Below are 21,418 nucleotides of genomic sequence, written 5' to 3'. Positions count from 1 at the left end.
ACCAGAGGCTTTCTCAAGCTAAGGCCAGGCAGACAGCAGGGGCAGGCTGAAGAACAAATTCCCACTCAGGAATGCAGCCGCCACTGGAGCAGAGGATCCTCGGAGCTTTTAAGCTTCCCTCCAAGCCAGGCGATAGGTAGCAGCCTCAATCAGCTCTGCAGAGGGGCGGAGTCAGCAGCTGTGCAGGAGCTGGACTTCTACAGGAGCTGAGAACACATATGCATACACACCCGCACACACAAGACAAGCAGACAACTACCAGGGGTCGTAACATTATGCTGCTTCATGGTCTTATCCCCCTTCCCCTCCTATTATCACCCCCTACCCCCCCTCTCTCTAACGTCCCTCTCTCTTCTTCCCCTCTTTCCTTTTCCGTCCGGTCCAACACCAAAGATTTTCAGACATGTTTGAAATTAATAAAGTTTGGCCTCAATTACAAAAGGGGTTTATTCAGACATACCTTTGGTTTGTCTGAAGATTAATAACCCCTCTTGTTAAAGTAAAATATGTCCAACACAAGAGGCCTTCAGCTCTCATCTGTCTGCCCAGCTGTTGGACAGGACAAGTAAAAAAATAAATTGAATAAATAAATACATAGATAAATAAAGCGCCAAAAAAAACAAAAAATTTAAATGAGCAGCTGTCCTTTAGTACAACATTTCATGTTGGGACGATATTTTCTAACAATTTTAAGCCTGGTTCTTTTAATAAATAAAGTACCACATTTGTAAAATAACATGCTTTTGTTTCAATGTAAAACAGCTGCTTGTTGTTTCCTTTCAGTCCTGCTTAGAAGATGGAATCCATTCAGCAGCATGTGGAAGAATTGTACAGGATCTGTGGATCTCATTTTTCTGCAGGTCACTACCACTGCAGGAAGGCTCTCCATTCTTACAAAAATTCCACAGATCTGTTGTCTTTGCCACGCTAAACTGGCGCCTGTTTACTTACCCAACGATTGTTGGAGGCCATTAAACTTTTCAATCCCAACAAGATTGCCACTGGATGAAAAATCTAATATGTAATTATTGTTTTTGCATTAAGATTAACTACGGAGTTGACAAGCCTTGTTTTTACAGTGAGAGAAATGCCATCCCACACCATCACACTGCCTCCACCAACATTATAGATCCAGTCTTTGCAGCCTTCACCATGCTTTAGCCTTGTAATGTGAGTACTGTAGGTGGAATCAGGAGTCTGTGCTCCAAATACTCACAGATACCAATCTGGCAGAACTTCTTTGGATCCAAAAATTCGCTTTAAGTGAACAAGGGTTTGTTTCCCCCGATAATTTGCAACAAATCTTTAGTCTGAATGCACCCAAGCGGACCCTGGTGCGGTACCAGAACACGCTCTCTGACCCATCTTTGGAGGTGGTCTCGGTTCATTTCCAATCAGATTGAGCTTCGGTTCGCTCTGAGATTCCTCAGTCTGAATATGTTCCGTGCTCGGAGTGGAGCAAATGGACCAATACGGCCACCATAGCCGGTCATTTAAGGATGTAAACAGAGTAGGAACATTGTAACCATGACGAAGAGACACAGCAACTCACTGAAATGTGGTCAGATGAATACAGGCTAACTAAACAATTTTTAATGTGATGCACATTGCTTCTCAAACTGTTTTCCCGACAACCCATATGTCATAAACACATTTCAGCAAACCTTTTTACCCGAATTTACACCAGTCCGTCTGCGCTGTATCTTAGATGCGTTGCATCTCTGTAGCATTGCGTGGGGAGTCCTTCTCACGACCCGCAGTCAGTTTGCATTGACTCCGTTGTGTCTCCTGTCCGTCATCCATGCGCCCGGAGGAGTCATTTCTCCTGCCACCCCATGTTGAGTAGTTTGTCCTGTTCTCTTTGCCCATACAAAGCCTAAGCAAAAAGACCCTATACCCTCTAATTCCTTACTGAGTCTTTGTAAAATGCATGTTTTTTGTCATAAATGTTGTGGTTTTGCACTTCCAAAAGTAAACTGTCATCGTCGAAGGGAAACGTCCGGTATGGAAGCTCTGAGTTATTAAGCATCAGCTGAATCTGAATGATTTAGAAGTCATGTGTAAAGAAGAGTGGACCAAAACTCCTGCTGATGTGTGCAGAAAGCTGCTCATCAACTACAAGAAACATTTGGCCTTTGTGCTCTATGTTAAGGGTTAATCAAGAGGGATCAAATACTTATTTCCCTTAACGAAATACAAATAAATGTCTGTATATTCTTTAAAGTTGATTTATATTCTATCTCTCCTTATTCAAATGAATCTACCATTAAGATAACAGACTGTCAATTTTTTAAGAGGGTGAACCTACAAAATCAGCAAAGGATCAAAAATTTATTTCCTTTACTGTATCATGGCGATACAATATATTTAACATGGAGAATTCAGAATTTATGACAGTTTTGGGGATGTTGGCCAACATTTTCCTTCTTTTATTTCATTTAAAGTGAAGTATTACTTTAAAAATTACTGTAATCCAAAAAAAATGTACACACTGATGGTTTTTTAGTGTCCGTCCTTTTATCAGCAGATTATACATATCATTTATGTGAACTTTACATGGTAATCGAATCACTTTCACATTTCCATGCTCTTCAAATAAGAGTCATCAGGAAACTTAGCACAAGTCATTCAGGCTTCATGTAAACATCTCCTGGAATATGTGACGGGGTCAAAATGGATCAGCACTGCTGGTAAATGCCCCACCACCCCCACCACCACCTCTGTGGGTTTTGAGTCCTCCCACAGTGCCAGCTGCAGCCCGCTGTCCACCAGCGTGTGCCAGTTTGAGTCCCATTAGGGGCCATGTTTAGCATGTATGTGTGTGTGTGTGTGTGTGTGTGTGTGTGTGTGTGTGTGTGTGTGTGAAGGGGTGAAGGGCTTAGCCTAGAATCCTGTCGCCCAGCTGCCTCCACAGTCAGAGACCCACATCAACAGATGCAGCAAAATATCCTCACAGCCAGTCGGTCAGTCGGCTGCAGGCTGCCTGTGTGCACGCAAGGTGCATATAAAAGACACGGCCACCATCTTTGAGTTAAGACCTGCAGTGAAATTAATAGGGCAGCTGTTTATCCCCCCATCCCCCACCCACCCCCCACACCGCCAGCGCCTTCAGCCATTTTAAGCGCAGCGTAGTAGACTAGTACTACGTGTTTACAAATGCAGCCAGAGATGTCCTTGGCTGCTGCGAGGAGCCACTTTTGGACTCTGGTTTCAGCTTACCAGTGCAGTCTGGGATATATGGAGGGGCATTGATGTTGACAGGCACAAAGATCACTCAATGGGACACTTTTGTTGCATTTCTACACAACAATTACAACAAATACATTATTTGCTGCATGTTTAGACCTAAAAAAGAGAAGGAAAAGCTTTACACACGCTAATTGGATGGTTTAATTTTGTTTCTTTTATCTGTCACACCTTAAAATTCAGGCTGAAGGCCGTAGCTCCATTAATTTTCTTTTGGGGTAGCAGGTTGCTGGAGTCTATCCAAGCTACTGCTGGGCGAAGGCCCCCGCCTTCGCCCAGCAGTAGCTTGGATAGACACCCTGAACAGGTGGCCAGTCTGTTGCAGGGCCACGCAAACACACCTAAAAACGACTTACAATCTTCAGTTAGCCTATGAAGCGTCTTTTTGGACTGTTGGAGGAAACCGGCGTTCCCTTAAGAAAATCCATGCATGCATGAGGAGAACATGGGCGTCTTAGTTAAAACTGAAACTGTCACGATCCAAGCTACCAAACCATAAATTAGAAAATGTTTTATCCTATTTGAAAGAAAAACAAGATGCTGATGGAGCATGCCAAAACAAATACAGATGCATTTCATCCACAGGATTACTTTTAAGGAATAAAAACAACAGCTTCTACATCTCTTTCTTTTTCAGTGTTGCTAAGCCACATTTGACAAGAGGCTGTGTAACCTGATCTAACTATTCCGACAAAGAAAAAAGTCTCATTAACGTCAGCCCGGGTTACCCATGGGAGTTCAAGAGCGAAAGTGTTCCATCTCACCAGAGATGATCACGCCAGCCTCCCATTGGCGGAGAATGGATCTGCCCAGAACAGAAGATGGGGTTCTATTGGCGTGCTGCGAGCTGCAGCGTTAGCAGGATGTGAGGGTGCTGGGAAGGATCGATCCAACCCATCTTCAGCCCAAACAAAGGAGGACAAGGGCAAATACTGTCAGGATTCCTAACCAACTGTCACTGTTCAGTTCATTCATTGGAACTGTTATATTGTGCCATTTTGTGTTTTTGGTTTTTATTGTGTAGTTTTGTGCTGTTGGAGATTTAATATGTGCTTCTAAATAAAATGAATTATTGATAAAATCAACACATCCCTTGTAAAATATCATAAAAGCTGTACTTACAACACTCTGGTATCTTAAAGCGGGCTTAATTTCCATCACACTATTTTTAAAACTTTTATTTTTAACATCTTACAGAGGTTATTTTGCAATGCTAACTGATAGAGTTCACACAAGAGGTTTCAAATATAGACATATATAATAATATATTATACAATGATGTGCTTCAGTTTTTTATATTGAAATGTTAAAATTCCAAAAGAAACAAAAAACAATGTGAGATGTTTTTTTTATTTTATTTTTACTTGTTCTGTCCAACAGCTTACTATACTGTTACGATAGATGGTTTTGAATTTTCTGATACATGAGGTGTATGTTTGTATAAACCCCTTTTGTATCTGAGACTAAACTTTATTTATGTCCATTGTGTTTTTATACATTTCTTGCTGGACCGGATGGGAAAAAAGAAGAGAAGAGAGAGGGATGTTAGAGATGAGGGATAACTGTAAAAGAGAAAGGGGAGAATAAAAACAGGAGTGGGGTTAAAGACGTTGGAGGATGATTAAAGAATTAGGAGAGGTAGAAATAGAAGGCAACAATTTGCTGAAGGTTTATCATCATTAATATCAGGTGTAGATGTTAGTCCAAAGGGCGGGGCCTGGCCACACGCACTCAAATATTACAAATCAAATCAAGGAAATCCGCCCACTGGGCAACCTACATCCGCCACAGAGAGTAGGCCTGGCAGAAACACCACAGTTTCCCCACAACGCCAAAGAGCAGGGAGCCAACACAGAAAATGCTGGCTCCAGCCCAGCCAGGGGCCAATCTGCCAGAGAGCTCCTGCCTCAGAGGAGCAGCCCAGCACCACCCGGGAGTTCTGAGCCTCCCACTATCCCAACCCCAGAAGTGAACCAGGGCTCCCCAAAGGAGACCCACCCCCAGGCAATCACCCGCCCACCCCGTGGGAAGTCCAGTAAAGAACAAGGCAGGGGCCACCCCCCACCCCCCACACACAAAAAGTGGGAGCCCCACAGGTGGGTGTTATGGTTGGTTTTCAATGCTATTCATGTTGCTAACACTTTTAAGAGGGATTTTAGCTTAGTGCTAAAGGTATTAGCTAAAGTAGCTAAAACTGCATTCTACTGGGACAATCCTCTGCATTTTAAACTTTTTTAATAAAAAGTTTTATGTTAGGATGCTAATACTTGTGCAAAGTTGCTAAATAAAAATCAAGTTTCTGCACTAGAAGCATTACAAGTGTCATCACAATGTGTCAAAACTGCTTTAATAAATAAGTAGGATGAATATTAAAGGACATTGAAACATCCACTGAAAGAATGGAAACTTGTTTTGCTCTTTACTTTGTACAAAATTTTTCGTATGTCCCTTGTACAATAAAACATATACAATATGCATATTCTGCGTTTAACACCAGCAGTGAATGTGCCTTTAATTCTTTATTTTGTCCCGTCCCATTTACAGAAATACAATGGCTTTTTAAACAATGAAATGGTGTGAAAGGGAGGTAAAACTGTCATTTGAAACTGAGCTGATAACACAATTGCTTGATGGAAAAGAAAAGAAAAAAATCTGCAAACATTGTTCCCTTCATTAAAGCCTTTGAACCAAACATGAAGCTATAGTAAGACACCCACATTTGACCTACTGACATCCACATTCATAATCACTCAAAACTCCTATGATGGATTATTTTTTCCTCTTTTTTTATTCCCACTCCTGAGCCATCAAGTGTTTTATCCTGGAAACCTTTACTCAGGCGAATAAAACACGCCACGATACACCACACAATCTTTCCTTAATAGTGAAAATAACAAAACACAAAAAAAAAAAAAAAGAATTGATAACACAAATAACGCATAAATAATTAAGGCACCTGAAACAAAAGGGTTTGTGATGGGTTTAGGAATGGTTTTTTTTTTAAGGCTATGATGTTGGCAGCTTTTACCATTTCTTTTTTTAAACTAAAACCAGCAAACTTGTAAAGAAGATCAAGAATAAAAATAAAAATAATAAAATTGAATTTGGGAGCATTTTTGCCAGATAAACCCATAAACTTAAAATAAATTATGACTTTGCAACTGAAACTCAGAACTAAAAGACAAACCATTTGTAAACCCTTCAGAAATTCCTTTATTGGTGGTACCTCTGTGTAAAGGTTCTTAACAGTGGGACTCTGTATATTAATGGTTATAAAACCTGTCTATTTCGACTGACATAAATAAAAGGAATGGCATTGTAAAAAAATAATAAAAATGTGTGACTTGTCTTTAAGTTACTCATTTCAAATATACACAGCGACTCCTTTAGTATTTACACATATGTACAGAGTAGTCATTTTTCGGTTTCCATCAAATACCTTGAATGGCGTTGCTGCAAAGTTGAATGTTTTAAACGTATCCCTTTGAGATCGGAACGAGGAGGTCAAACTGGGCAGCACGACTCGGAGCCTCCAAATGGCTCTTAGAAAGGCACTTGCTACCAACTCAAATACTGCAAACAAAAAAATAGATATATATATTTATATATTTATATTTCCTTAAACAGAGCTTTTAGCCAACTGAGAGACAGGAGAAAAAAATGGAAGGCCACATCATAGGCACTGGGTTTTTCTGTCCCTGCTCCCCGCCCCCTCCAGGCCAAACGTTTTGGTAAGGCTGGCTCGTGACGGCCACAAGAGGATCGGTGGGTGTGTCCCTTAATCTGCCCCAACAGACGCCGGAAAAGGAGTTCGCCGACAACTGAACAAAAATCATAGCCGTCTGTAAACAAACACATTTTTTTCGTTTTTTTTTTCTTTTGTTTTTTTTTACAGTTTCTTTTAATCTGTTTCCACTGTTCCATTCAACTCTTCCACCAAAACAATGCGGAAAGCTTCCTCTGCCTCCTGAAACGGGGTCAGCGTTTCAACGCCTTCTGTGAGAAAAGAAACGAAGCACAAAAACAAAAAAAAATGTCCAAACATAAAAAAACAAAGCAAAGAATGGCTTTTATGAAACAAAGCCTTATTCCCAAAAGAGGTCCAAAACTTAGAATAGTTGCAGCTTTTCTTGCTTCCGCGTGGTTCAAAGTCTTATACACAAGGGTCTCTGAGCTCCTTCCGGCGGTTATCTTTGGGGCTGTAGCCGTGGGTCCGGTGGGGCGCTTTGAGGGGCGAGCTGGAACTGTGCGTGGTACAGATCACCGCTCCACTGGACTGCACCGCAGTCTTAGAGTACTTATAAATCAGCTGCTTTCCCGCCTCAGCCCCGCCACACTCCTCCTCAAGCTCCCCTTCCGACTCCTCGCCCTCCTCCTCCTCCTCCTCCTCCTCACATGTCCCTGAGGAGGGGCCCATGAGCTTTTTGCGCTCCTGTTCTGCCTCCCTGTTGCTCTCCTTCACCTGCTGCTGCTCCCGGCCCACAACAAGGCGCAGCTGCTCCCACTGGTTGTTGACGCTGTCATCTGCAGGTGACTGCGAGGCCTGCTGCCGCTGTTTTCTCCGCTTGCGTGTCCACCACACGCACACCATGATGCAGAAGAGGCAGAGCAGGAGGAAGACGATGCACAGAAGCGGCACCAGGTAATCTGTTGGATATCAAGGATGAAAATGAACAGAGACCCCAGCATTGAGCCATGGGGTGCTCCTTTCCTGAACATTACTCACCCACTGAAGGGGGCATGACCTGCGTTTCCACTTTGACCTCTATGACCGCGAGCATTATGGTGCTGTTGTGCCGTTTGGACAACGTGCCTACAATGGCGCTGGCCGTCTCCTGGATCAGACTGTGGTCTGGCAGATCCTCAGGATGGTAAGACTACAATCAAAGTTAAGACAAAAACCATAAGAAGTGTGGACTTTAGACAACATTTAAAAAGGGGACCACATTAAAGTTGCTTACGATAGCAACCTCTACAGCGTCCTGGTTTGTATAAGAGAGGTCACAGAGCAGTTGAAGGGTGTGGTCTTTTGCGAGTCTTCTGGTGTCGGGAAGGTACCTCAACTCAAAGCAAATACTCTCCACTGTTGTCCCCTACAGACAAAAGGCAAACATCAGAACAAGTCCAGATGAAAAGCAACAAGAAAATGAAGACGTAAACTCACCGCTGGTACTTTCTGTTTGTTGAAAACCAGCGTAATGCGGCCGCAGCTGTTGTCCAAATGGTTGCTGTTTGGTTGGCATTTTGTTGTCAGTTGAGGAGGAGAGGACCCAGTAATGGAGCAAACCCCCCACTGATGGCAAGGGGGAGAGAAGCAGGTGTAATAACTGTGCTCCAGACACTCCTGTCCCGCTGGGCAGGAGAACCGTCGCAGGTCGTGGTCTGTTTGCTCAAGGTGACAGGGACGCCGACCGCACAGCACCTTCAACATCAGAGACATAAAAACCATCACCAACCTTAAACAAGCAGGCGGGACAGCCATAGGCCAACTTATTCATCCCTTAATTCAAAGGTTAGCACATAAAATAAACACCCGAAACCTTCTGCTACGTGTTGCTACGATGAACGCAGGTTCTTTAGCCCATGGTGTTTACAGGACAATCGCTACCCAATACTAGCCCAAGTACCAACAGTCGGAAAAGGTTTGGTGTGAAATGTCGAAATCTGGTGAATCTCGCACCAGGCTTTCCCTTTCACAGCTCTATTCCAATATATGAAAGACTTAGTGTCAGAATTCTAGCCGGGCACAACTCAGTTATTCAAATCTCCTCCATGATCAATTTTTATACGGCTGGCACTTCCGTGATGATCAGAATCCTGATTGGTACACTTCAACCTGCCCTAACTGTCAAAGTGCGTTCAATGGCTGCACGTTTGGTAGGTAGAGCCTGAAAATGGACTTAAAAACTTAAACAGTGATGCGTGAATGTCATTTTTGAAAGTGGAAGCCCAAAATGCGCATCTACACGTGTCTGCACGGCCCCACACGGGACTGCAACAAAATTCTAAAATAGAAGTGGAGGCAAATTTAAAACCTGGTTGATAATGAGAACTAACAATGCCAGATGCAGTATGCGATCGTGGACATGCAGCTGGAGACATCAGCAGCTTTATTGAATCAAAGTGATGCATCTTGGTCAGCCCTAGAAGAGTTCAACAAACTCCTTCCTGATTGTGTCTCCAACACAGTTTTCTAATTCAACAAACAGACTTGATAGAAAACTTGACAGTTCCCATTTTACAAAATTTGAATAGTTTCATTTTAGACATCAAAGCCTTTTTTTCCAAAAGAAGCTCAGTGTGCAAGTATTCTACACAGTCTGACTAACACAACTGTGAAGATATCTGCAGAGAAACACTGTAGGAAAAGGTTGCAGAGGAAAACGTTAATCCTTCTCGTGGGTTTGATGGATTCGTTTACCTTTGTGCAGTGGACTTTGCTGTCAATGCAGTGACAGCTGTTGCACTCCTCTTCCCAGTGGCTGCCATGTGGAAAAGGCAGGCCAGCATAGTGGCAAGTCTTTCCAAAACCTATGACTGCAAGCAGACAAAAAGAAAAATGATTCTGAAGGAGGCGTTTGCATTACCGATAGTTGAATTAACGACACGATTGACTTTTGACTAAACTGAACAAATGTTGCATTTACATTCTTGGCAACGAACTCCTGTTCTGCCCAGAGGACAGATGCAGCGGTAACCGTTGATCTCATCCACACAAGTGGCTCCATAGGCGCAGGGAGAGGACTGGCACTCATTTATGTCTACAGTAAAAACAAGAGCCAATGCTTTAATGCGGACAACAGAGAGCCAATTTAGGATGTTAAAAAAGCTATCACCACTTTCTGAACAGTAAACTGTACAGCAGCACGTCAACATGGGTATCGCTAAAATACAGCTACCAACTAGAACGTCCCAGTCTAAGTAAGGGCGGACACTACAGCAAAGCCATTGAACTGGAAATAGCTGCAACTATATATTGATAGATTTTTGTAGACAAGTAAAAACAGTTCTACTTAAAATTTAGAAGTAAAGATGAAAGAGAACAGTGATAAATAAATAAAGCATTTTAGATTATGGATTGATGGAGCTACATCGAGAGATTCATAGAGAAATCGATAAATAAGACATGCATAGAGAGATTGATGGAGATGAAGAGATAGATAGAGATCAATGGAGATGCATAGAGGGATCTATCATAGATAGACTATCATAGACTTTAATCATTCTGAAGGAAATTGTTGGCCACTTTATTTTACTTTGGCTAAATCTGAGGCTTAGCTGCAGCCTAGGTGAAGCCCCAATCATTGAATTTATAGTCTGTGGAGCTAAGGTACCACTTGGTACTTGGTAGAGCCATGACTCAACCAGATGAGGCCAAAGTAGCTTATTTAGCACTTTTTTAAGTCCCGTGAATTTTTTTTAAATGAAACCATTTCATTGCTTTATTGTGCCGTCTTTTCCGCATTAGGCACACTTAAAACCACTTAAAGGCTTGACTAAATGATGGACTCCTGTCACGCGTAATGCACCTTACCTTAAATTTGAGATAAGTTTTTATAAGGTTCATCTTAAATGACAATTTTGAAAATGGATCTATCATTGACAGTGCGTCTTATAATTTGGTGTGCCCTATAGTGCAGGAAATACGGTTAATTAGAAATGTTTTAATGACCAACTGAAAGCCACGGTAAACATCTACCAGTTATAAAGTCGTTCACAGGTTTAGTGGATTCAAAGGCCTCAGGGCTCGTCCTACATTTGATGCTACAAAATTCTCAGAGCCAGACTTCCTCAAAACTCAGCAGGGGCCTTCAGTCATTGTAAACCAGATTATGGCACAAGCACAGTTTGGATGAGAAAACCCCACTACAAAGGTGAACGCCACCCAGCCAAAACAAAGAGACAGAGAGGGAAAATTTCAGGGTCACTGGGTAATTTGTCTTCAGTGTGCAAATGTGCGACTGTGTGAGTACGGAGGAGGGAGGACCTCTGACCCCTGAGGCGTGAAGGAACAAAAAAAGAAGGGTAAAGGGCCTTGCATTTAGGTGTCAATGTGTCCATCTAATCCTCGTCCTCCTTCCAAGCACTGTTCTGGTTAAATCTACCCATATTCATGTCTCGCTGGTGTTGTTCAACTCACTGATTCTGCAGTCGGGTCCAGCGAAACCGGGGGCGCACTCGCAGCGGAACCAGTTGACCCCATCCACACAGATGCCGCCGTTGTAACTGGGAAAAGGAGAGATGGGAATGTAGACGCGGCTGTGCATCCTTTCCAGCTGTGTGCATGGGGCAGTCATGGGGTCACAAAGACCAATTCAGCTCATCAATACAAGCCTCCACCTTTCACATGCTAATAGGCGTGTCCGGGCCTTCCCCTCCCCTTATCTCATCATGCCTCCATTTCATACCTCCTCAAAGACCAGAACAACCCCCCCCCCCCCCCCCCCCCACCTCGGGAAGAATGTACAACCCCTCCTCCCACCCCCCTCCCCAAACTGCATTCACCATGGGGTAGGTAGGGTAGGACTCTTGTCTTCTCCACTAAACTCCCACCTCTCACTGTCCTATTCAATACCCAACCCTCTCCACTTAAAAAATACCCCCCCCCCCTCCCAACCAGCATCCTTTTGAGGCTAGCTTTAACTTCCAGTGCTCTCTAGCGGCCCTTCACCCCCAGAGGATGAAAATGTGTGCATGTCACAGGGGCGTGAAAGGCGAGAAACATTACTTACCACGGATGAGGGTTGCAGTCGTCCGTGTCTGTAGAAGAAAAGAGATTTCTGGTTGAGCTTCTGTGGCGTCTTGTTATTTTGACTTAATATTATTTGTCATATTTGTTTAGATTTAACAATCAGCCGCGGCGTCCTCACCGACCCCAATAATAATGACAGGATGTGGTGTCAGGTCGGCTAAACTGAGACATCGTTGCAGGTTGAATAGAACAGAGTCCGGTAACTCCCTTTACCCTTTTCAACTACCCTAACTAACTGTTTATGCAATTACTGGGATTCTAGCCGACTGAAGTGGAGGAAAGCAGCCTTTTGGCGACATGCAACACTTTATCGTAGTAAGATGCTTACAAAAAACAACGTAAATCAGCGTTAACCTCATGAACGGTTGAAGAGCTCCAGTTGTTACAGGTCAAAGGGTGTGGATTGTATAGGTGTTAAAGGGTTAACCACAGAGAGTAAAACTGGTGTTTTTATTTAAAAATAATAATAATAATACCCAAGTGACCAGTGTTTGAAAGTTCGTGGTTTTACAAGGCAGTTATTTCAATTCAATTTTTGGTTTTGTTACTGTAGGCGCAGAGGAAGAACACAATGAAAGGAAAGTGGATAGCATTCTCCGTCTACTTGAATAGAATTTTTCACGTGTACGCATCTGAGTTCTGGTCAGACTACTGGACCATATCAGGCAGTAATCAAAGAGGATTACCAAAAACGTTTAGGCAAGGCCATTCCAAACTGGCTGGTGCTGTTAAAGTGCAATATGAATGTCAATCTGGTCAAATTCAATTCAATTCCTTCTGATTTTCTGCTTTTTCAAACAGACCGTCAAATGACCCAAACATCCTCTGCGTACACAAACACCATATCAGGTAAATAAGTATTTTAGATGACTGACTCTGTCCACAGGTGGGGCCCTCCCATCCGTCTTTACAGATGCATGAGAAGGCGTCTCCTCCTCCCACACAGGTCCCGCCGTTGGAGCAAGGACTGGAGGCGCACGAGCTGTTCTTGGCTGTGGAGAAAAGACAAAAACTGAATATTAAAAACAGATGAAAACCACAAAAAAAAAAGGTCTGTGAGTCAAATTTGAAGAATATGAAACTAAAAGGGACAACATACAACCAAAAATGAGCTACAACAGCTTTTCCAAGAAGGCAGATGTTAAAGATAAAAGACGTCACAAAGCGGACGACAAAAGCCCTCACCTATGTTGCAGGTGTTCCCGCCCCATCCGGGAAGGCAGGCACAGCGGAAGGCGTCGCCGTGGTCATAGCAGGTTCCTCCGTTACTGCAGGTGGTCTCATCACACTGACTCTCACCTGAGACAAACAAGCATTAATTCACGGTCGCCTGGCTTGGACGAAAGGGAGGCCGCAGGAAGAAAGCCTCACTCACGGGAATGACACGTCTTCCCCTTCCAGCTGTTCGCACAGTCGCAGTAAAAGTCGTTGACCAGATCGACGCAGCGGCCGCCGTTTTTACATGGGTTGTGTCTGCATTCGTTCACCTCTGACAGAGAAAGGGGTTCAGTTTTTTAGACGGAAGAAATGCTTCGGTACGAAGCGGAGGAGAGGAACTCACCGAGGTCACAGAGTTCACCTTCCCAGCCGTCTGGACAGAAGCACTGGAAGGAGTTGACCCCGTCGATGCAGGTTCCCCCATTCCTGCAGGGGTTGCTGGTGCAGTCATTTATATCTACAGAAAGACATTTCCATTTGAAAAAAATCAGACTTTGAAACATTCTTACATTAAAAAATAAAATAAATGGTAAAAATATATATATATATATATATATATATATATATATATATATATATATATATATATATATATATATATATATATATATATATATATATATATTTTGTTATTATTTTCAATACATCTCAAGTTCTTGTATGGAGGGAAATTATGTAATTTTGCCTAAAGATAGTTCTGAATAGAAGTGTTAGACATCTCAAATGCTCAATTTTAAAACTAAAGTAAACTATAACCAATAGTAAATTGGGTGTTTATTTAGTCAAAGTATTTTTATATACATTTATTTCAAATAAATATTAAAACATGTATTTATTATTAAAAATGTACAGAAAGATGGATCAGTTATGGGTTTATTATATTTCCTGCCTGTATTTGGTGACATTTATGAATGTATTTACCATCTTGATCAAAAAAATTGGGTTGTTTCCTAAAGGCCTCTAAGTCACTTACTCTCATGACAGTAGATGCCGCTGAAGCCGGGGTCACAGATGCAGCTGAAGTTGCCTCCTGGCTGACTGACGCAGCGCCCGTGCGGCCGGCAGACGTTTGATGCTATGTGCTGCACTCCATACGAATCGTTGGTCGCTATCGCAATGGTGCAGATGTCGATGGCTGGAAGAGGAGGTTTCATTATTTGTTTGTTCTGGTTCCAGTCGTGGTTCCATGTGCCACGGTGGTCACCTTGACAGGAGGGGGTGTGGCATTTCTCTTTAAGGCGCTCGCAGGTCTTGCCCTCGTAGCCTTCAGGGCAGGCGCAGTAGAAATCCTGGTCCATGCTGTGGCACGTGGCTCCGTTCTCGCATGGGTCTGGATCACAAGCGTCCGAGGGCAACCAGCTGGAGATCTGTGGGAACAAGACGCATAGCGATAAAAAAATTTTTTTTAAAAAGGAAGTCAGATCCTCATCAGACATATAAAGGCACATTGGCGTCGGTTTAAAGGCTAAAACACCAAATATTTGCCAAGAGTGGAGTGAACGCAGCTCGCCACTCCCCTGGGTGATGGGTCAGACGCATTGACTGTATAAGAGAACTGGACCGAGCAAGCAAAATGGTCTACTTCCAACTCCAACCAAATAGCCATTTAAGTCGCCATGTTGGAGCCAGTCAACATCAGTAGGCAGTAATTGGTCCTAATCGGTCCGAGTCCTCCTCTCTATGGCAACCACTCCCGCCAATTAGGAGTGAGCTTGTTATAAGTCCACAGTCCTACAACTCAAAAGTGGGCTACATTAAATCTGTCAAATGTTTTGAACACCGGACATGGGGGCCAGAAAGCACCACATACTTTTATTAAGGCATCTGATTGGTCAGTTTATAATTCGAATAACTTTAGCTACAAAAAAAGCATCATGAAAAAAATGAGGATTATCAAGAACATGTTAAAAAAGGAATCCGTGTAGGAATGGCTAATCTGACCAATAGGATATATTAAGTAAACAAACAACATGAACAAACACAGGATATGCTTAAAGATGAAAATAAAATCCTCCAAGAATTCCCATCTGTAATATAATCTGGGGCTCCATGTTCTTCTGGAGCTTTTTCCTGCCATTCAGGCACTAAATTGGATCTTGGAAGTCAGTTGCGGGGAGACGCGGGATTCTCCGCTTCAACAAGCGCTCTTAAAGTGCAGGCTTTATCCCATGCTCCCGGCTGAGACACAAAAAGACAGCAGGAGAGGCTGGAGTCTGCGTAGATGAGCAGCTTAGCGGGCCAGAGTCAGCGCCGCAGCGGACAACAAAGCAAAGGTAAGCAGATGAGTAAAGTAAGCTTAGAACCTCCAGCTAAGCTTGTGGAGGGAATCCATCCCTTTGGTTTCACATCTCTGCCTAATCCTGCAAATTTATTCCGAGAGAAAACCTTCGACAAGAACACAGAGTGAGAAATGGAGAACACAAGAGGCTGAAGATCCATTATAAGGGAGAATGAGGCTTTGTTGCAAAACCCCGAGCCAAATGAAAGGACTCCTGATTTTGTTTTAGGGTTCAAACCCTCAACCCTGAAAGTCCATTGAAGCAGGAACTGGTTCTGGTTTTATTTGATCGTTTTCTCTCTTCTTTAGAAATGGATTAGGACTCTGTCATAAACTGGGTTGCACAATCAAACTTTTCCAAACCCAAGATACTAATCAGAGAAATATGATGCTGGGGGCGTCGTCGTTTTGGCACGACAGAACAGGAATGCGCACCTTGCCACAGCAGGCACTGGAGCACTGTAGTATGCGGGTATCCAGCGCCGCCTCATTCAGAGAGGCTCAAATTCACGCTGGAGCTTCTAAATCAGGATTGGCTCCAAACCAGCAACGCCCTCCATCCAGAGCCCAGAGATGCAGCTCACAGTCCGCCTGACAATCCACATGCGGATGAACAGCAAGGGTTAGAAGATAATGGCTGCAGGGCCTTCCATATGATTTGGCCAACTCCTTAGTTATTTAATACATGTAACCCCTTACAGATGCACTAAATTCACCAAATTTGGAATAAACGTCAACATGGATGGATTTTCCAGTAGCGTCAATGACTTCAACAATAAATATTTGCCATATTTTGCCATAAGGTTCTCATTCATCCAGGTGCCAAGGTCTTGGAGTTGTCATCTGGACTTATGGTCCTACTGAAGCATTTCGCAACTCATCCAAGTAGCTTCGACAGTCTTTTCGCCATAGCAACACAATTGGGTTGAATAGAGAACTCATAACGAAAAGAGTTCAGAAACACAGCGATCACCGAGTAATTGTGTAGTAATCAGGTGAAAAAAAACATACTTGGTTGATACATGGTTTAGTCCTTCAACCATTAACCATTTATGTAAGACCACATTGGTAACAGATGTTGTGAAAACCTTTTCAAAACGAAACAAACTGGTTTTGATATCAAACTGAAAAGAACCAATACAGAGTCAAACCTCAAGAACGCGACTCGATTTGGTAAATGTCGCACACGCAAACAAACCACGAGGCAGAAACCGGACTTTATATCAGAGTTTTGTCCTTAACAGAGGGGTGGAAATGTTGATACATTTTGACATCTGATTATCTGTGCCTGCGGTAGACCCATCAGTTTGTCGTATGAACAACAAACACAATATCACATCTCAAGTCAAAGTCCCATAACATACCTGGGTGTGACATTTGTTATCCACTTACTCAGAAATGCAAATTAATCTCAGTTTTGCTTTATATTTTAACTCCATCAGAAAAAAGGCCAAAAAAACACCAAAAACACAAGGGTCTCTAATGTTGAGTGTCAAGGAGGCATCGGGTCCCATTTTTGGACTCTTTCTTATGACTTGAAAGTGGATTTGAACCCACAACCTAACAGGGTGGACACTCTTCCAATAGGCTACTAGTATCTTTTTCAATGGATAAATGACATTGATCCATCAGAAAGGAAACTCACCTCACACAGTTGACCAGAAAATTCGGGCGGGCATTTGCAAACGAATCTGTCCAGCAGCATGTGGCACTGGCCCCCGTTCAGGCAGGGCCCGCTGTCGCACTTGTTCTTCCGGACATTACAGTGAGCCCCCGTGAAACCAGGACGGCACTGGCAGAAGACACCTCTGGGACCCTTCTAAAGAACCCACAAACACACAATCAGAGGGTCAGACGGGTGTACCCAACATTTGTCCACGGTCTTTGTCAAGAAAGTAGAGGACGGGAAACCCACCTTGCATGTTGCCCCATTCTGGCACCGACCGCAACTGTTGACGTCTGAAGAACACAAGAACGAAGTCATTGGAGTCAGTATTCGAGTCTTTCCTAAATGATGCCGACTCTACAGTACAAGAGGTTCAAGGTGAGTCAAAGTTTGAAAAAGAAACAAGTGAGGGCAGGACAGTCCGCGGAAGCAATGCACGTAAGGCGGGCATGCGTGATAAAGCCGGAATTTCAGTTCAATGAGGCAGGAGAGAACCTGCTGTAACCACATGTGGGAAAGTGAAGACCTATACGTCATGAGAGCGTGTTCAGGAAGTGAGGGAAAGCTCCAAAATAAGAGACTTGTTAATGGAAGGAGGAGAATGCACTTTAGCGAGAAATACTGACTTATGTCACAGTTCTGTCCAGACCATCCCCGAAAACAGTTGCAGTGATATCCACCAATCAAATTTTTGCAAGCGTTAGCGTTCACACAGGGCTGTCCTGCACACTCATTCGCATCTGTGAAGGCAGGAGGCAGAAGGAGTCCATGAATTGAAAACCAACCAGAGGAAAAGGCAGGCAGAGGTGAAACTCCGGTACTGGAACCTGACTAAAACTTCTCCGGGTTATAAAACTCTCCGGTCCGCACCTTCACTAAAGCTCTGTTAGGTGAAGAATTTAACCCACACCACTGTTCTAGCACGGATAAACCTAAGTTGGGTGGAGAAGACTCAAACAAAGATTCATTTTTACCATTCAGGATCTAATTTGGATTATTAATCCAATGACATTGATATATTACAATGGAGGTGGAACTTCTCATGCTACACCACATTTTTCCATTAGCGGTTTAAAAGATTTGCAATATGGGATACTGGATTTGGTTTCAGTTGGGATACAGTCGTAACAGGCATCTTCATTCACACTGCAGTGGATTGTACCAAGATAGAGACGCTTTGATCTAGACTAGAGTTCCAATGAGTTTTCACTGCCGTTAAAAAAAGCTATTGGAAAAAGACTCCAGACACGATTGAATGGCTCACTTAGAAATGGCTCCTGAACAGATTTATATCGTAGATATCTCCCCAAAAAGCAAATATTTCTCAGCATGCACCTGCATTTATCAGGTTATTTCATAGTTTTAAATTTGTGCATGCGCAAAGGAAACGCTCAAAGCTGAAAATGAGAGACCCTGGATTGCATGCGGCATCCAAGGCAACCATGGTTTTCTTTTGGAGTAAACATCAGGAACAACAACATGTTGTCCAATTTGCGGAAGTATTCAAAACCAAATAGCAAATCTAACGCTACAACCGTTGGTGCCACCATGTTTACCAAGTACAGACCCATGGAGGATTTTAAGCAACAGGAAATAGGATTTCTTTTGTTGTCTGTATATGGAGATGCAAGTTTTAGATCATGGACTCAAAACATGTAGAACAGAACTTTTTTGAGCTGTGGTCTTTAGTTTCTATTTTTTAAGTTCTCTAAATGTCCTTCCTTCATTCTGTAAAACTTTAAAAACTGTTCATCAAGGTGAAAACCTGCATCAATATATGAGAACCAAACTGAACTGTAGCAACAGTCACTTCACTGTTTTAGGGAACGCCTTCTAAGGACTTTTGGGTCACATTTAAATGGAATCAATTCAGTGACCAAATAGTAAAAGCCCTGAAATAATCAACTTCAAGTTAAAACTCAGCCACTGAAGGTTTGGGGAAACTTTACTCTGCAACCTCATCAGTCTGCAGGGAGTCCTGCGGCACATCCACCCGTTTGAAACCCAAGATTCCACACACAAACAGCCACGGCGGGCCAGGTAAGACGGGAGGTCTATGGCATCCTGTAAGCCGAGCTCTCAGCTGGTCAGACGACACCGGACTCTTGGGATCTTTTTCCTGCCTTTACCTCCACTACGTACACAGGCACACAAACACTAATCATCAGAAAGCATTTGCTGGATTGGTGGCGGCCACGTCCGCCCACCCGCCGCCAAGTTGGGCGAGAATTCCATCACATCGACGATCGAGCGGCCGGATAGGGACGGCTTCGCCGCTCATGAAGTCATTAAGGAAAGAGAAAGCGGGGAGGCAGCCAGCTCATCCAGGATATTGATGGCTTGTACGCTGGCCATGTGGTCAGGTTGCAGGCTGAACATTTTGATTCACAAATACAGAGTCCCGAGAGACCAGAGTTCACTCCGCTCATTACCTGACCCTCTACAAACGAGGGGGGAAAAAAAAGAGCAAGAAAACAAAAACCATGCAGGAACAAAATGAGCTAAAAATAAAGTGAACGCTTGCTCACCGATTTGGCAGGTCTTCCCTTGCCATTGTGGAGGGCACACACACTCAAACCCCCCCTCCAGGTTCACGCAGGTTCCACCGTGAGCACATGGAGCAGACGAGCACTCGTTCAAATCTGTGGGAAAACAAACGGAATCGGGCTCAGGACGGATATTAACATTTCTCTTTAATTGAAGGCCGATACATGAAAGCTCGTCTGAAGAGTTAGATCGAGGCGGAGGGGAGGAACTGGTCTTACTCCGGGTGCAGGTTGGACCCTCCCAGCCCGGTGCACAGAGACACTCGTATCCGGTTTCAACTTCGTGGCATGACCCACCATTCATGCAGGGATTGGAAATGCAGACGTGCTCGACTAACGGGGAAAAGGGGCGTGGCCACAAAGAACAAAACAAAAATCTTACACTCTTGAATCATCTTTTTCAAACATTTCCTGAAAGATTTCTCTGTCACGACACGGTAACTGGAAGCGCTGAAATCTGTCCGGACGCCTCCTCACCGATCTCACAGTTCTTCCCAGAGAAGCCGCGCGGGCAGGCGCAGAAGTACTCGTCCGGTTCCGTGTTCATGCAGGTTCCTCCGTTGACACACGGCTGGTGGCGACCGCAGTAGTTCAAGTCTGAAGAGGGAAAGCACAAATAGACGTAATGAACCCAGTTCAGTCCAACGGTATTCCAGCAAAAATTGGCTGACGCTACAGATTTCTTTAACTGTTTAGGAAAAAAAAAAGGTACATTGTTGTCGTCCAATTCGTCGCCTTGCAGGAAAATGTGCAAATCCTTCCTCTCCTGCCAAACTCACCATCCAGAAAACGGCTTCATGGTATCAGAAGCAAATTCGTAAAATGTCCACTCAGCTAACTTGAACCGACCCACGCTTTAGTTTAGAGAGCAAAGAAAGAAAGAAGGTGGTGATGACATGATCAAAACTAATTTAACACAGTATGTCACCAGTGACGCCTAAATAACACATGCTCTCTGTCCGATCTACTGTGATTACTGAAACATTTACGCAATTAAACTTCCAAGGGATTCCGAAGACTTTTGCCTGCTTCAGAATCTGCAGGAGCTACATTATTGCGCAAACACCTTAAGAGTTACGGTAGTTCAAAGGAGGAGCAAGGAGCACAAACTCCCGGTTTTATTTCTAATCCCCTGGACATTTGTCATTTTATTTAAATGAATTAATTTTTTTCCCCCCCCATTTACTGATCTATAAACTGAAGTGAAGACGGCAAAACCAAGCCTGGAGCTGAAGCTTTGCTCCGTGTACAGGCTGGTAAATAAATGAGAAGGGATCTGTCTCCACCTGGGGATCTCAGGACCCATTTTCTGATTCCGCGAAGAACTGGCTGTGACGAAGGGATGTTTGAGGGGGGTGGGGGGGAGGGGGGGGGGGGATCAGGTGTCCCTGCTGCTGCTGCTCAGGTCTCACGGCCAGTAAGACTATCCAGCTGCTGGCTTCCAGTCAGAGAACGGCAAGTAGGGAGGATGCAGGCCTCACATAAACGCCTCAAGCATGTGTTACAGAAGCGGCATGAAGGCAGTCTTTACTGCATACAACCAATGAGACTTAAGGAGGGAAAAAATGTTTGACAAACATCACTAGTTTGGTGGAATTTGTGCAATGGATTTGAAGAATTTTGTTCAGAAATGTTTGTTTTGTTAGTGTTCAAACATTAGCTTCTTCAAAAGAAGTTTTAAAGCTTTGAGTTTTCTTTACTTTATAAATACA

At 43.5% G+C, this 21,418-nt stretch overlaps 1 protein-coding gene across 2 annotated transcripts in view; it reads right to left on the bottom strand.

Moving 5' to 3' along the window:
• Positions 1–5,574: 5,574 nt before the first annotated feature.
• jag2b (jagged canonical Notch ligand 2b) overlaps positions 5,575–21,418 on the bottom strand; it is a 40,641-nt gene continuing 24,797 nt past the window's right edge. Inside the window, exons 7-26 of one of the 2 annotated variants that reach the window (XM_023952889.2) lie at positions 20,184–20,303; positions 19,926–20,039; positions 19,689–19,802; positions 17,787–17,900; positions 17,410–17,453; positions 17,140–17,313; positions 14,421–14,583; positions 14,190–14,351; positions 13,560–13,673; positions 13,374–13,487; positions 13,184–13,297; positions 12,874–12,990; positions 11,979–12,006; positions 11,387–11,472; positions 9,894–10,007; positions 9,668–9,783; positions 8,411–8,668; positions 8,208–8,339; positions 7,973–8,123; positions 5,575–7,893 (exon numbers count right to left, since the gene is read on the bottom strand). In XM_023952889.2, coding sequence (XP_023808657.1) covers positions 7,400–7,893; positions 7,973–8,123; positions 8,208–8,339; positions 8,411–8,668; positions 9,668–9,783; positions 9,894–10,007; positions 11,387–11,472; positions 11,979–12,006; positions 12,874–12,990; positions 13,184–13,297; positions 13,374–13,487; positions 13,560–13,673; positions 14,190–14,351; positions 14,421–14,583; positions 17,140–17,313; positions 17,410–17,453; positions 17,787–17,900; positions 19,689–19,802; positions 19,926–20,039; positions 20,184–20,303 — 2,843 coding nt within the window. In that variant the 3' untranslated portion in view covers positions 5,575–7,399. The remainder of the gene's footprint in view (positions 7,894–7,972; positions 8,124–8,207; positions 8,340–8,410; positions 8,669–9,667; positions 9,784–9,893; positions 10,008–11,386; positions 11,473–11,978; positions 12,007–12,873; positions 12,991–13,183; positions 13,298–13,373; positions 13,488–13,559; positions 13,674–14,189; positions 14,352–14,420; positions 14,584–17,139; positions 17,314–17,409; positions 17,454–17,786; positions 17,901–19,688; positions 19,803–19,925; positions 20,040–20,183; positions 20,304–21,418) is intronic. The other variant, XM_023952890.2, reaches the window with a different exon arrangement.

The sequence above is a fragment of the Oryzias latipes genome, chromosome 24 (genome assembly GCF_053564925.1).
Source record: "Oryzias latipes strain Hd-rR chromosome 24, Olatipes_Hd-rR_3.1".
Classification (NCBI taxonomy): domain Eukaryota; kingdom Metazoa; phylum Chordata; class Actinopteri; order Beloniformes; family Adrianichthyidae; genus Oryzias; species Oryzias latipes.
Note: the sequence above shows the minus strand (reverse complement) of the source record. Positions and strands in the feature narration are given on the sequence as shown.